Source organism: Panthera onca, chromosome B2 (genome assembly GCF_046562875.1).
Source record: "Panthera onca isolate mPanOnc1 chromosome B2, mPanOnc1 haplotype 2, whole genome shotgun sequence".
NCBI classification, from domain to species: Eukaryota; Metazoa; Chordata; class Mammalia; order Carnivora; family Felidae; genus Panthera; species Panthera onca.
Window position 1 is genome coordinate 140,850,726 of NC_138343.1, and position 16,036 is coordinate 140,866,761.

The following is a 16,036-nucleotide window of genomic DNA, read 5'->3' on the forward strand; positions in this document are numbered from 1 at the left end:
CTATTTTATCATATTCTATGCTGTGCTAGTCAATTCCATTCCATTCCATTCCATTCCATTCCATTCCATTCCATTCCATTATTCCTTTCTATTACAGCTGCCAAATACTGACAGCATTGCATGGCAAATTATCTAATCTCACAGGCTAAGATTTAGAAAAACTAAAGCGTGTAACAAAGTCTCATCCTTCCCTTCCTCACTTTCCCCAGCCTTAGGTCAGAAGGTGCCTTTGTTCTGACCCCAGGTAGCTCAGGGGTCTCCCCTCAGTTAGAACCAGAATTCCCTTTGGACCTAATCACAGCCTTCATTTACCTCTGTGCAAGCCCTGTTCTACCGGCCAGGACATCCCTTCTTCCTTTGGTCCCTCTCTGGACGACAGAAAGAAAAGAAATGTCATTTCTTTTTAGCACGTCTGTGCTAAAGCATGATTTCCTCAAGACCGTTCTTCTCCAACCAGAAATGACCTGATGCAACATTTTCCCGCCTCCACGCCCCCCACCACTTCAGTCATCCCAGGCTAGCTGAGAATAATCCCCAAATTTTAAGCAATATTTGCTGAGATTTAGGTGAGGTGTTGCAAACAGCCACTGCTCAAAGTAACAGTATTTACAAACTGCTTTCCCTTGAAAAATTTTCGGCGGTGAGTCCAGGATTATAGCAACCCAGGATCCTTTGCAGAAACAGAAAATTTAAAAACCTGTTGGTGCATAAAATGTTCTGTGTTGAATTTATTACAAACGCTGCATCAAGACTTCAGATAACTCCAGAAATAAGAAAGCTACAATGGGAAGATTTCAGCGGGATTTATTTTTATTTATAATTTATACCCTGTCAGCTCCTCAAAAGGATTTGAGGCAGCATCCAATGAAAGACATGCGGTTCAACAAGGTTGCTAAAACTGGGAATAGAAAATTGAAAACCTCAAGCGGGAGGAGGAGGAAGCGAAGGTGATGGAATTACTGAGCTGAAGTGTAGCGAGCTCTCTGGTAGCCACAGCAAGGAGGGAAACACAAGCTTGTGTATGTTTATCTGAGTAAAGAAAGTAAAGTCCCAAGCCACGCGTTAGTTCTCCAAGGGGCATCAGCGCATCTCCGGTACTGTTTACTTGGTGACAGTTACAAGGGCCTCGGAGGAAAGGGACCGCAGGGTCCTGCGCTCACAGCTGGAGGCTGGAGGGGCGGGGACAAGCAGGACACGGTGCACAGGAGGGCCTGGGTTCTGGGTGGGGCACGGGGGCTGCTCGAGGCAACCAGACCCACCCGGGGCACCCTCCTGGGCCCATCTTCTCCCGAGAGGCCTGCCCTGCAGGTGTTCACAGCCCTGGGCCCTAGCAGGATGCCGGGGGACACCTGGACTGCAGACTGGGGGTCCACGCGTGCGTGCAGGCAAGGCCCTTGCATTGCAGGGTGCAGCCAGGCTGTGGGAACAGATGGGGTCAGCTCCCCGGCCCCGCACTGTGGGGTGGGCGCCTCTGGGGAGCCTGAGAATTCTGCCTTTGAGACCGGTGTCCAGGCTGCTGTGAGGCTGTGTATGCCAAGCAAAGAGACTAAATGTATTTCACTTACCGACTCTTTAGTTTGATTTCTGCTTTGGAGGCTACCTGTGCCGAGGCACTGAGGCATGGGGCCTGGGGGGCCGGGGGAACGCTGGCCTCTGTTGCCGCTCTGCCCCGGGGCCTGTGGCTGCACTCTTTGCAAGCTGAAATTGTCTTCCCCTCCCCGTCGCTGCGGTGGCCAGTGGAGAGGGGGCTTTGCAAGTCAGATGTGCAGTCAAGAGATGTGTGACCTTGGCAGGTTATTTCTCCTGGCTTGAGTCCCAGCCTGTGACCTTGGGGGAACAGTTCTGGTCCCTCCCAAGGCCCAAGTTTCTGGTCTCCTGGGGCGCTTGGGAGACTAAATGAGCTTATATGCATGCACGGCTTCAGGACAGTTCCGAACATACAGTAAATGCCATGCAAGTGCCACGTTCTTATTATTATTACTTGGATCAGTGGCTGTTCCTCCCAAGTGGGTCTCATCTGATTCCCCCTTCCTGTGGGACCCTGGAGTCCGGGGCCACACCCTGTGCTCAGCGGCCAGAGACAGGGGCGCCTGGTGACGGCAGGACCCGACCCCCCACCTTCCCTGAGCTGTGCTCTTTGCGGTTCAGACACCTCACCTGAGAGAGGATATGGGCTGCCACTCAGGTACAGCTCGGCCATGCGTTCTCTTCTTCTCTCTTTTAAAAAGAGCAAAGTTAGTGCCAATGAGACCTATTAACACGCAGTTCTCCACCCACACCTTGCCCGGCCCCAACCCCAGGGCTCAGCCGTGCCTCTGGTCATTGGCGCCTCCTGCTGGCCACTTGAGGCAGGTGCCTCACCAATGCTGGCCACAGTCCGCTGCCAGTCCGTTCTCCAGTCAAAATACCTTCTGCCTCCTGAAGGAAGGACTCTAATCATGATTGTGTCCTCACCCAACCCCCACCACCCACTTAATAATTGTGCTTTAAGAAAGTGAACAAACGAATGAATGAATGAATGAATGAAATGCCCATTTCCTAAGTCACAAGCTCAGACAACTCATAGACTTCCCATCGCTGCTTAGAGGCAAAGCCCAAACTTACCCACCAGCCTAGGCCTTCGATAAACTGCCTCACCTCCCTGCCTCACCATCCCAGCACCGCTGACCCAGCCTGGGCTCGTGCCTCCTGCAAGCCTGCCTCTCCTGCCCTTTCCAGGGCGTTCCTTCCGACAAGGTCTGTGCGGAAGGACTCTCGTCCGCACTGTCCCTTCCCCTTGGGGTTATTATCCCCATCTGGGCTAGTTGCCATTTACTGTGACCTTGTCTCTTTTCTCCGTTATGCTGTACACAATTGGGGACCGAGACGGATCAGCCCCTTCCAAGCGCTCACTGCTCATTTCCGAACGACTCCCTGCGTGTGTCTGGGGGTCTGTGTCGTCTCTAACACGTCTGGTGTTTGTGTGCCTGGGGGAGGATCCTGCCACGCTGCCAGGGGGTGCAAATCAAAGGTGGCGGGTGTGTGTGCGTGTGTGCAGAGCCTGGGCGTGGAGGGCGGCAGCGGGTGAAGGCAGAATCGGGAGGGTGGAGCCACAGCTTTCGCAGGAGCTCGAGAAGGTGGTCTGTGGTAGCCAGTGAAGGGTTGGCCCAGACGCTCTTCTGTGACACTTCTTGTCCTCAGCACTATCATCAGGGACAGAGAGAGGGACACAGGTAGAGACAGAGACAGAGTGGGGCCCTGGTTCTCACCGTGGTGCCTGGACCAGCAGGTTGGCCTCCTCTGGGACTTGACCGAGATGCAAATTCTCGGGCCTCGCCTGGACCACTGGATTGGAGGCTGTGGGGTCACCTGTGTTTTCACAAGTGCTCCGAATGAGGTTTGAGAACCGTGAGTCCAGACAGGGTTAATGAAGGTGCGCAAAGCCCTCCTTTCCCCAATCCGAGTCTTTCCCTGCTCCTCCCTTAAAATAGTTTTTAATGTTTATTTATTTTCGAGAGACAGAGAGAGACAGAGTGTGAGCAGGGGAGGGGCAGAGAGAGAGGGAGACACAGAATCCGAAGCAGGCTCCAGGCTCTGAGCTGTCAGCACAGAGCCCGACGCGGGGCTCGAACCCACAATCTGTGAGATCATGACCAGAGCCGAAGTCGGATGCTTAACCGACTGAGCCACCCAGGAGCCCCTCCCTGTTCCCCCTTTAGCTGCCCAGCGGTCCCTGATCAGGGGCATGCCAGGGAGGAGCACGGACTGTCCCTGATGGTGCCTGGCTCACCAGCAGGTGTGGCCTCTGGAGCCCAGGCCAGAGAGGGCTCCCACCTGCTAGGTGACCCGTGAAAGGTGGGGAAGATCTGCAAGCCCAAGCTCTGGGAGGAGCCTGCGGGACGGGGTGAATGGGAGTGTGCTGCAGGAGGAGCCCGGGGGGGTTATTCAGAATCAGATCAAGTGCGCCCATAACACAGGCTGGGGCTCTCACGGGCTGGCTGCTTCGTTGGGCACATACATTTAATCCTCCCCATGACATGACGATGCGGGAGTTCTTCTGGCACCCATTTTAGAGATGGACACCCTGGGCCTCCATGGGTCATTTGCCCAAAGTCATCCCAGCTGTAAGCGGAGGGGCTGGGCTTGGGGTTAAGTTTGGGAGGGTGGAGGAGGGTTGGAGGAGGCTTCAAGAGTGGGCTCAGGCAGGGGAGGACCCAGGTGAAGGGACCCAGATCTCCCGTCACGCCAACCAGCAGCTCCAGGAAACCCCTTTCGGGGAGGACAGCCTGGCCATCTGGGTGCTGTGTGATTGTGGAGAATTTTTAAATGTTCATAATGGCATTTGCCATAAAAGTCTTTTAACTGCAGAGAAAACGCTTAGTGGCCTATCACAGTACTGAATAGATTCTTAGTAACTCACTATGAACAAGGACAAGGTTTGGGAAGTGACTCCCCAGGGCCGGGAAGGATGCTGCTAGCTGAGGAATGGGCACCGGGCACAGCTCACGGGCCACACGGGGGATCCCAGAATGCAAGCGTCCAAAGAGGCTTGCAAAAACACTCATCGACTGGCTTTTGTTCAGAAAGAAAAGAAAGGCAAATTTGACCTGCCAATATGCTGCTCACCTGAGTCTCCTTTTGGAGAGCGAGGGCTGGGCTTGGGGTAGGATCCACCCAAGTGACTCCTGGAGACGACGTGAACAGGTTTGCACAGCGGGTGGTGTAGGGCACTTGGAGAAACATGAGAAGTCATCACAAACCCAAGGATTGTGACACCACCACCCCCCCCCCCCCCCACCGGCCTTGACCTTCTGCCGGTTAAGGGGTTGGTAAGACTTCCGCCAGCTTGGGGTAAGCGTTCCTCTGCTTATGAATGGGACCACACGCATGTCTTGCTTTCGCACGTGTTCATGGAGGAGGTGGAAGACAGAAGGAGGTGGAGAAAGTCCGGGTGGGCCAGAAGACGGGTCGGGAGGGAGGTGTGGCCTCACCTTTGGGTGACTGCGGAATAAAACAGAAAGGGAAATGGAGGGGGCAGGGGCAGTCCCGGGCCACCTGCGTGCCCCTCATCAGGGCCAGCAATGCTCGTACCAAACCTTGTGTTTAGCAGGGGTTCACCTGAAGTTACCAAGGGGTTCCAGGAATGTTTTCTGGGGCAGACCAAACAGGTGCAGGCACTCGGCTACCCGTGTCCCGCCGCTGCACTTACCTCGGGAACTGATCACTCATCTGACGACTGGGGACACCTTTTTTGGGGGAAGGCGTCGGCCTTCTGGCCTGCCCTGTCGCTGCCCTGTTGCTGACCGCCACTGAGTACGAACGCTGACCGGAGTGGGGTGATGTAGCTCTTGGGCCAGCGAACAGCTACCACGAGAGGGTGATTTTGAAGTTTGGAGCCACAGAGAATAGTCACTGCACCCGGTCAGGATGGCTCAGGGCCTGCTGAGACCCTCAGCCTGCCGCGTATTTGAGAGAGCGGGTTTTTAATTTTAGTTCTTAAAGCCCAGGCACGGAGTGTGGCATCACACACTGATACAGGAAGGGATGATGTTAACCTGCCAGCCCGAACTTTTCTAATAACTCCCACGTCCTCCCGGCAGGCACAACCCAAGAAAACCAGCTGACCCGAGGGTTTGTCATGCTGGGTAATTAATGTGTGATGGCACTCAGCTCAGAATGATTTAGTGACTAGCGAAAAAGTAAGCTGTAACGCGGAAGCTTACATCAAAGGGACAAATTGGGTAGATTAGGTAGAATTATTGGACTACTTTCTGGGGCATATTAGATTCACAGGGGAGCGGATGGTGGGTTGGTTCCTGTCTCATTTCTTCGGTGAACAAGTCCATGCCCAGGTGACCCCGGCCACGGTGATTCTGTGTGGTCTTTCCACTCCCGGGTACTCTGAGTGAAACTTCAGCACCGGGTGTCTGGCTACGAAAGAAAACTCTCCACTCCGAGGTGAGGGAGGCCCCTTATTTCTAGGTGCTGTTGCTAGAGAGTGAAGTTTCCAAAATGAAGTGAGAAGTGCCAGAGATGATTTTCCGAGATCTTTTGTTTTCAGAGGATGCTCCCCCATCCAGAGGTCTCTGGGGGCCTGACCAGGTTCTACAAAGCAAGATTGCCACCTTCTCCTCGCCAGACACAGGGTCATCCCGAGTAATACTTGTTCGTATGGCTCTTAATCTTACCTGTTTCTTATCTGCTCAGTACGTCAGAGTTGGTGAGTACATTAGAATCTTGCTTTATTTTTTAGTTAAAAAATTGTTTAATTTTTATTTCAGTGTGAGTGGGGGAGATGGGAGAGAGAGGGAGAGAGAGGATCTTAAGCAGGTTCCGCGCTCAGCATGGAGCCCGACGTGGGTCCTGATCCCACGACCCTGGCACCATGACTTGAGCCGAAATCAAGAGCAGGATGTTCAACTGAGTCACCCAGGCGCCCCAATTTTTCACTGTTGGACCATCTGGTCATAAGACTGGGAGTTAGAAACCCCTGCAAGGGCCCAGGACCTGCCTCAAAAACTAATTTTTCATCATCCTGATGGGATTTTTATTTTCTTGAGTTTCGGTGGCTGAGGTCAGTGTGGTCAGCATGGATGAGAAGGCAAATGTCAGCTTCAGCAGGAGCTGGAGGTGTGGTCTTGGACGCACGGACCCTCTTCCCAGTGAGGAAGTCCCTCCCTCCCCCCTCCTCTTTTCTTCCTTCCTCCTCTCTACCCCTTTCCCTTCCCTCCCCACCTCCTTCCGATGCGCATAGTCCTGAACCTGAAGAGTCCACGCAAGGAGGAGCGCCCGCTTCCGGGTCGGGGAGGCAGGCGTCAAGGTCTCATCTGACCTGTTTTTAACCTAGTCCTTTACTCTCTGCTCCTTTGGTAATATTTGGAATACCGAGAAGTTAAAGCAAATGATTCCTGTGGAGAATATGGATTCCACCCCCAACTCACTGTTAGTAGACATATCAGAGATGTTGAACTTGGACAGTTCCCACGGGAACATCTTTGGCCGTGAGAGATATTTGGAAAGGCACAGGGAAAACTGCTGTGCAAGAGGATTTGTTGAGTCAGAGCCCCATCTTGCAGGCTGAAGTGCCATCGACCTCCAACTCTGGAGAAGCCCGAATAAGGTCCAGGGGCCCTACATCCATGCATTGTCGACTGCCGGGGTGGAGCCTCCCTCCTCACGTACTGTGGTGCATAAAAAAGTCTTGCTCTTAAACAAGGAGTTGGTAGGCTTGCTGTTGTACTCTTTCCGCAGATACTTTACTACAATCATCTGTAATAAGCATCTATGAGGAAGGTCGGGGCTGGCCCACGAGCCAGCTCAGGGCAGAGGGTTTCCTCAATCACTCTCACCCTTTGCCAACAGGTCTTATTTTAGCTTTGCATGAGATTTACTATGCTAGAATTTTCTTAGCTTTGTAACCTCTATCCCAACTAAAGGATCTCTAAGTAGCTGTGGCCACTGTGGACTGGAGGGAGCTGGAAGGACAGGTGAAGGTGGCAGTGGTCATGGTCCACCCTGGTAACCCTCCAAGTTTTCCAGGTGAGGATGTCTACCACTGGGGCTTTGCTCAGAGTAGGAAGCAGAGGGATTCGGCCCCTAGAACAGGGACGAGTGGAGAGGACAACCGGTAGCAATAAAATAAAAATAAACACATTCTCATCACCCGGGTTGGCAGAGCAAAGGGACTCCACAGAGTTTGACACAACTCAGTAGGGACTTTCTGAGCAAGTCCAAGCTCTCTTTTATACTCAGTTCTGTCCACTTGTTCTTTTCAGACAGCGGCCCACGCTTGTTGGAGACCCAAGTCCGCGGTCAGCCACCCGGACGTGTCTGGTGGTTACCACCCGTCAGGCTGCAGACCTGGGCCCCCGCGCTAAGCCCGAGACATCAGGCAGGGGCAGCGCGAAGACGGATTTTGCAGCGTTTTCAGACGAGCAGGTAGTAGGTGTTTCGTAAATGTGCTAAGCTTCTGCAGTCTGCCTGATTGAGCTTCTTAAGAAAGTCGGTTAAGAACGGCCTTTATCCTTCTGTCACTGAGAGCACTCAGACGATCTCTAGCCTGCTTTCACTATTGTTTTGTTTTCTTTTTTGAGTTAAGGGATCATGCCTCACCAATGTAAGAAATACAAATTAGGTTCTGAATCACTTCGCTACGACTTGGGCAGAAGAGTTGAACTCTGCGCTTCTTGGTGACTGCTATTCTCATTTTCTCCCAAACCGAGTTATCTTCCATCAGGCAAACTTTGCTAACGGTCTCACTCATTATCACAGATTAATGTCACTGCGAGAGATGCTTACTTTCCTCTTATATAAGCACAGCCTTTGATAATTAATTCTGATAACACCAATATAGAGACCTGAATACTTGACATATTATTCGATGACTCTTGGCAGAAAGGAAGACTATCTCACTCGAATGTGATAAAATACTATAAAAATCTGCATTTTACTACCTTTCGTAAGGAATTTAACTATTTGAGAAATAATTTTACATTTTACCTGGCTGATTTTAATTTATACTTAACTGTTTGCTTTTTTTTTTTTTTTAAGAAGATACATGAAAATAGGTGACAATATACAACATTCTCCATGAACCAAACTTAGGAGAGATTAAATTTTGCCCCAAGTGAAATAGCTAAATTCAGTGGATTTTAATTACTTTTGTCCCTATGGGCTTTTTTTTTTTTTTTAATTTCTTATATTTTCCCCTTAGGTTGCATGATTAATTTGCAAGCTGAGTCCCATACTGTCTATGAAACTAAGCAGAACATAGGACAGGCGAGGTGATTAGATGCCACCTTTTGACTGAGCACTGAGAAAGGTTTTAGCCAACATCAGCCTGTGTCACTGCTATGGAACGAGGGTCACCTGCGGTCACGCCTCAGCTCTGCGGGGGCCCGGAGGTGGCTGACTCAAGCTCTGGATCATTAGAATCCCTGTTTCGTGTACACATAGGCTGGTAGGCGTCATGTAAGGCAGTTCCCGTTTTTTTCAGTCTGGGGTTGTTTGGAAATCGTATTTTCTTGACTCTGAAAATAACAGCTGCCCATGGATACATTTTTACAGGGCAGCAATAACTTAGCAGAATACATTTTTTTCTCTTGAATGAATCCCAAGGCCTTGGAAGTCGCCCCTCCCTGCCCACTACATTTTCTCTACATTGCTTTCTCTAATAGCTCTTTCGGTGCTGAGATTCTAAACGTAAAGCTTACACTCAACCAGCGTAAGCAACGTTCTTATGGAAAGCCGCCTTCATGTTGGCTTACACGTGAAATGGAAATGGCTTGTGTTATCCATCCTTTAAAAAATTTCTAGTGCTCAGCCTCCATGAAATGGATTGCTTATGGGGAGATAATGTCTGTTCTATTCCTTTTTAAGTCTGTGAAAAATGTCATCCTGGTTAATAGGGTGATTAAAACTCTTTATGCTCCAGGAGATAAATGTGATTATGTTTGTCATACTCTACCCAAGATAAAGACAGCAAAGAAGGCAAACTTGAAATTCCATAACATTTCCTCTCTTCCATATCCAGGAACATTCAGAACTCAATACACAGATGGTACTTCACATAAAGAATAACATTATCTGTTAAACATTTTTCCTTTCCATTAACCAATTTAACAATATGCCTCTGGTATAAAAGGAATAGACAAATGACTAAATCTTCTGAAATCTGAGTTCTGACTGTAGAAAAATACCACGTCAGTCATATTGCTTGTTTTCCTTTTAACTTTCATCTTTGTTACTTCACTTCTGTTTTTAAAATGCAACTGGGAGTCTGTCCCCATCAACCTTCCCTCTGTGGGTGATTCACGATCGTTCTTATGGGAGCCCCCTTGCCATCCCTCAAGGACAACAGACGTATATGAAAAGGGTAAACAGAAGTCTGTATCCAAACTTTCATGCCTTGAGGCCTCCCACAAGCCAGACCCTGTGGGAATGGGGCCCACCAAGCTCCTAGACACAGGCCATAATATCGACACAACCTGTTCCTCCATTTCGTTCAAAGACTAGAAATCTTTTCTTAGTTAAAAATGAAAGCCGAGTGAAAAGTTTTTGCCTCTCCATATACCCTGATAATTTCTGCAATCCCTTCCTTGTAGTCTTGAGATTTTTAACAGGTTACATATGAATCCCAGATGCTGCTTACACCTGTTTAATTAATTAACAATATGGCAATTTTAACAGGGTAAGCTGGCCCAGAGAAAAATGTTACATTATGCACTTGACATTTCACTTAAAAATTTTCCTTAGAACTAAAAGGTTTCATTACAACAGAAAAAAAAATTAAATGTACTTTATTAAACCTGATTGCTAATTAGAGCCTAAGTAATTATAAAGAAATTGCATAACTGGTACCCAACCATATTTTTCTGGGTATACTGACATATGAAAGTACTTTTCTTTAAAGAATGTTAATTTCAAATAAAAATAATTGCGTGCAGACATTTTTCTGTTTTCTCGAAGAGATCATGGAGGACAGGAAAGGGCTGGGTGTGCGTAGAAGAATTTACCAGTAGTTTCATCAGGGAGGCAGTACTGACTACTTAAAATTGAGACTCAATACTCAGGTAACTTTCTGGTTCAAAATAATTCGTTAAGGTAGGTGATAATTGGACTCTTTTTACATTGACAATTGAGGTAAAACAACAAACAGTCAAAGTTGAGGGACACAGAACCAACTTCTCAAAAAAGTACATTTTATATCAATGGTATCGTATTATTTTAGCATGACTACTCTTTCAAGTTCTCATAATCTGTTACTGGCTTCTTATCTATGTATAAGAATTTCCAGAGCCTTGAGACGAGCTCATCAGCGACTAATTAGCACATGCAAAGCCAGGACAGCAAACTCAGGACAACAGAGCCACACCTGCTACCTGACAAACAGGGTTTACCTGTTAACCTGTTGCTCTGGAGTCGGCCTAATAGGAGTGAGCTTTCCAAGCCCTGACAATCACATACAGACAAGAAACGCTGTTGAAACTCATTTAATTAGACACATTGAGGTACTAGTGTGGTTAGGAGTCTGTCTATAAAGATTTTCCATCACATGTTATTATACATTTTTTCAGGTACAAAACTTGGCTTCAGCTGTTATAAACAGACGTACTTCCCCTGGGATCTTCTCCACAGAGAGGTTACCCATATGATTATTTTTAAATAGTCTTCCCAATTTTGGGAAAACCTTAGGCACACGCACGCCCGTGTGAATTTTAAAGTAAAGCGCACAGACTGGCGGCCTCCTCTGTGGACACTGAGCGCCTTCTATCCCATGAATTCAGTCAACAATGCACATGTTCCTGATGATAAATCAATCGAGGCCCTTTGCTTCTGTGGCATCTCTGAAGCCACCCTTTCCAAAACAATTGTTTTAGACTTCCCTCACCATGCTTATGTCATTTGGATTTCAATGCTTCCTCCCACTCAAGAGTCGATTCGGAGTTCTTGGGAATTGTTGGAAATATTGATTGCATTTTACTTCGAAAGTCTTTCATCTAAAAGGAGGAAAAAAAAATCAGTTATCAAAAGAGCCAAAGCAATGAGAGACAGACTCTGTTGCTGCTGGGATGATACTTCATTGCTTGTGGGTACCATAAAAAGTAAAGACTCTGCTCCAGCTACCTTGAGAGGAAATGAGATACACCTCCGTTCTTCTCCCAAGTGGTAATCTATTGAGCCTTAAATAACATAAAACACCACTCTGAATCTGGAAGGCAACGTAATCTAGACTGTCAACCCTCCATGATATCTATTTCCTACCAGAAGAATGCTATGCTTTGTTGGCTTTTTCATATATAAAGATGCAGCTGAGAATGGAAGTTCTGTTTGTCTTAAACACACCGAGGCCATTCGTAGAAGCATTTTGGAGCTAGAGGGAAGAAGAGAAGAAACTTAGTAAGGGTTAATAAAGAATGCATCAGTGGATGGCAGATAAATTAGAATGTTCTCATATGCCAAACAGCGTTGAAAGCTCTGTGTAGAGGGTTGAAAGCTCTGTGTAGAGGGTTGAAAGCTCTGTTGTGACCCTTGGAACCCGCGGGTCACAACAGGGGCTGGAAGATCTTTAATAGGAGCGTCAGCCTGGGGCACCAGGCTCCCCCTGCGGAGCACACCGTCCTAAGGGAGGACGGATCATCTTTGCATTAGATAGTGCTGGCTACGCACTTTTGATTCACGGTTTTAACCTGTGTGGTCCTGTCGTGAAGATACTTCAGCACTACTGTGCAGCATTACAGTTTCTCCTCGGCCGTATCCTGACTGTATTTCTCAAGGATACAGATCTCTTCAATCAGATGTGCGAAGCACCTCAGACTCATCGACAACACCAAGACATTTCTTGGAGTGGTTATGTTGGGAGTTGGCTAATATATTTTTCTTATATCGCTGCTTATTTATTTCACTTTATTTTGAAGCTGATTCCTTACTTTGTTTCTAAACTCAGCAAGTGCATCTTGCTCAGGACTTGTAAGTTCCTAGACATTCACTCCAGTCACCGCAGCACAGCCTCTGCCGCCAGACAGATCTCTCTCTACTGGGGAAAACTCCTGTCTCTGAGCCGTAGTTTCCACATGTGTAGAAGGGAGATAACTGCCTACTTATAGGGTTGTGAGGATTAAGTGGGATAATACATGTAAAGCAGAGCACCTAACACATGGCAGTACTCAATATATATTGGCCATTGTCATTACGACATCACCAAAGTATGTGCTGGATTCCAAGAACAAAGTTCATACGGACATAAATAATATGGTAAGTTGGCTAAAAGTATTACTTTATAGTTCTGTATCATTTTGGTTCAACTATTTTGACATTGGGGGATACATATGGTTCTCCGTTATATGTAGTCTATAGGAGGTCCATGCCAACCATCTTTTAACGTTTGGGTCCCAGACACCGGTCCTCATTACACACACATCCCTGGCATGGGTATCTCTCCCTAGCCCCGTCTTCCATGCAACTCAAAGACTAATTCGTACTCTGACGAATCCTTCATAACACGTTGTCACCTAGACACAGTACTGGGGAGGGATTGGAAATGTAGCTCCAAATAGCAGTTCTCAAATAGTGTCATCATTTTGGTTGCCATAATCACAGGGAACTTCTATCTGCACTGGAGGAGGGGGGCAGATTCTAAGTATCTAGAATGGCCACAAAAATAATTGTTGCTTTGTCCAAAATACCAATATATAGCCCCACTGAGGCATCTTTTGCATAGACTTTCTCAGTTCCAAGATGTCTCTGGCCAGGGTCTGCTTGTGCTGCCTCTTCTTTCCCTTCACCTTTATGGCTGAACATCCGTTACAACTAAATCCAATGACAAGAGTTTTCAAATGGAGTGTCAGAGAGCGAGGACATGAAGAGGATCATATGCCATTCTGCCTTCTCAGTGATGTGGGACATGGTCAGTTGCTGAGAAGAAGGTAGGAAACGCAGATGTGGTCTGGGTAGGAGTAAAGGGTGGCTGCTCTATTCAGCAAGGAGGGGGTCATGTTGCCATTTTGTCTTCTTGGACTGATTTTTTTCTTTTCTTTCCTTATTTCCCAAGTATTGTATCATTCACCTGTCCCCAGAGTCATAAATGAGTTACTGACCCACTAGAAGAAATCGTATCTGAAAAAGAGCCAAAGAAGGATAGACAGACTTTGAAGAGGGGTAAAAGAAAGGAGGCAGATGGGATAAAGAACACCATTCGGGCCTCTTTAATTTTACAGCTGTAGAAGAGGAAACCCAGAGTCTACACTGAAGTTATAAAGAGGGCCTCATGTTACTCTAAACAATGGGGTTCCACAAATTTTTAAGCTTGTACTATTTATGTATATGGATAGGACACGAAAACCTTCAGGTTCCCCCCCCCCCCCCCCCCCCCGTATTAATTTCTGATATGCAGTTCAGAGGTGTTGGTGTTATCAGTGATACGCTATCACAGGTCAACAGAACATTCTCCTGCTTAAAACTGTGCTTGAAAAAAGATTTAGGGGTTGAGTAAATTCAAGCAAATTTGATTATAAACCAATGAACTGAATTCCACAATAACAATGACAGCTATTGGCACAAACCATCCCCTACCCTGTACCCCACAAGTTCAGTGAGGACGGGACAATGTTGGGAACTAGAGATCCAGTAACTCTGTTCTACTCTGAAGCATTTTCCAAGCTCTGAGCTCTTATCTGCTGTCTTCCTTTTCCCTCTTTCCTCTGACTGGGGAGAATTTTTCCCTGGCTATGGGTCCCAGGGCTACGCTTCTAATCAGGGCCACTGTGTACTACACAACTCCAGGCGCTGCTCTCCACAAAGACCAAGACAGGAATGGCACCCCCCCAAGGCAATGAGCCCACTGTGCAAGAACCTCATCCCTAAGTCCCACTGATTGTGTCCAACAGGGATGGGTTGTAATACCGTCAGAAAGTATAGCTTTCTAAGGCAGCAAGCCTTGAATACAGTGTCGTGACAATTGGGAAATGTATTACAAGTAATTTGTTACTAACATGGACATTCTGAAGACTGGGTATGATTGACTTTTTAGATGTTAGAATGGCTTCAAGATTATGTCTCTTATAATGTTATTCTCACTCACACTGCAATAGTTGTTTGAAGGGCCATATAGCCAGTAAGCCAGGAGAGAAACATGGGATATGGCTGTACATTTACCATGCATGTTTTGGCAGGGAAAAAAACAACATGAAGATTTTTGGTCTAATGCGTGGTGTGCTGAAAAACTCCTTAAAAGCCCAAGAGATGTACCCAATTAGAGAAAACCCTTACCCTTAAGAATAGTATCTATTCTTAAAAAAATATGCAGTTGTTGGAATTAAAAGCTCCAAGTTGTATAATATCTTTGCCACTGACTAGCTCATTTGGTTTCAGCTGCCTCTTGCAGGACTCCGGTGCTGGAGGTAGAACGATGAAAGCATTATAGGACCAACAGTCATTTTGAAGAAGCTGGAAATTCAGCTTCTTCATAACACAGAATAAGACAATAACTGTTACTTGAACAGGAATAATAATGGCTGCCGTATGAGATTACCTATGTGTCAGGCACTCTACCAAGCATCAGGCTATTATTTAGTCTTTACAATTCTTTGTGGCAGAAATGAGCACCACCACTTTACATATGAGAAACCAGAAGTCAGAGAGGTTAACCCATCCATGGTGACATGCTTTCTAAGTACAACTGACTGAATGATGTCCAGGGCTCTTTCACCATAGCCACTGATTCTGTGACCTGGAAAGACTTGGTACCTCTATAACCTCTAATCACATACCAGCTTTAACTAAAAATGACTCTAAAAGCACATGTACCTCTTACAATGGCTACCATTTTATTTAGAATGGTATGGCAGATTATTATTAATGTTCACTGATAGCCAGTAGTCATGTACTTCCAGATACGGGAGGGCTATACTTCTCCACCCTCTTTAAGTTAGGTACCCACATGACTAGTTCTGACAAAAGAAATGTGCATCACTTCCAGGTTGAAGCATTTAACTGCAGGTGTTTCCAGGCCATTCTTACCTTTCCATAGAAATCATGGAAACCTGGGTTACTATGGCGGTGCCTTAAGATCAAAGCAATCTGAGGTACAAAGCCACCTGTGGAGGACTGCTCCCCTAGAGATTCAGGTAAACCCACAGTGGATTTAATGAGAGAAATAAACCTTGAGCCACACATTTGGAGACTGTTTTTCACTGTAGTAAACCCAGCCTACTCTGACTTGACATAGTAAAGAGAATTACAAAATAGACCTAAGGCGTGCTCTGATCCCCTTCAAAATTACATTAATCTTGGCTGAAACATGGCTGAATAAAAACTCAAGGGCTGGACAAAGGGGAAGAAGAACTCTGTGCAGTTAAGCTTAAAAAGCTCTTAGAATCGTCTGGAACCAAACCAACATTCTTCCCACTTTCAGAGCTCAGCACATCAATTAGTCCCATTACATGACACTGCTTCCTGGGTAGTCAGAACATTTCTAGATGTTTCCAATAAAATAGTATGGGAGCTCTGATCAGTATGGTAAAGGGTCATTTTTGGGGGTGGATTGCTGTCCTGTCTACCT

At 47.1% G+C, this 16,036-nt stretch overlaps 1 protein-coding gene and 1 long non-coding RNA gene across 2 annotated transcripts in view; both read right to left on the bottom strand.

Annotated features, from left to right (window-relative positions):
- Window positions 1-803: 803 nt before the first annotated feature.
- LOC145715510 (uncharacterized) lies at window positions 804-2,218 on the bottom strand. The gene is made up of 3 exons (XR_014137739.1): window positions 2,158-2,218; window positions 1,566-1,827; window positions 804-1,029 (listed from the first exon to the last, which is right to left on the bottom strand). It is a non-coding gene; the product is annotated as an uncharacterized LOC145715510 (long non-coding RNA).
- An 8,736-nt stretch (window positions 2,219-10,954) lies between these two features.
- Window positions 10,955-16,036, bottom strand: part of TMEM242 (transmembrane protein 242) — a 29,584-nt gene continuing 24,502 nt past the window's right edge. The window contains exon 4 of the mRNA XM_060616991.3: window positions 10,955-11,477. Within this exon, the coding sequence (XP_060472974.1) occupies window positions 11,379-11,477 (99 nt within the window). The 3' untranslated portion in view covers window positions 10,955-11,378. The remainder of the gene's footprint in view (window positions 11,478-16,036) is intronic.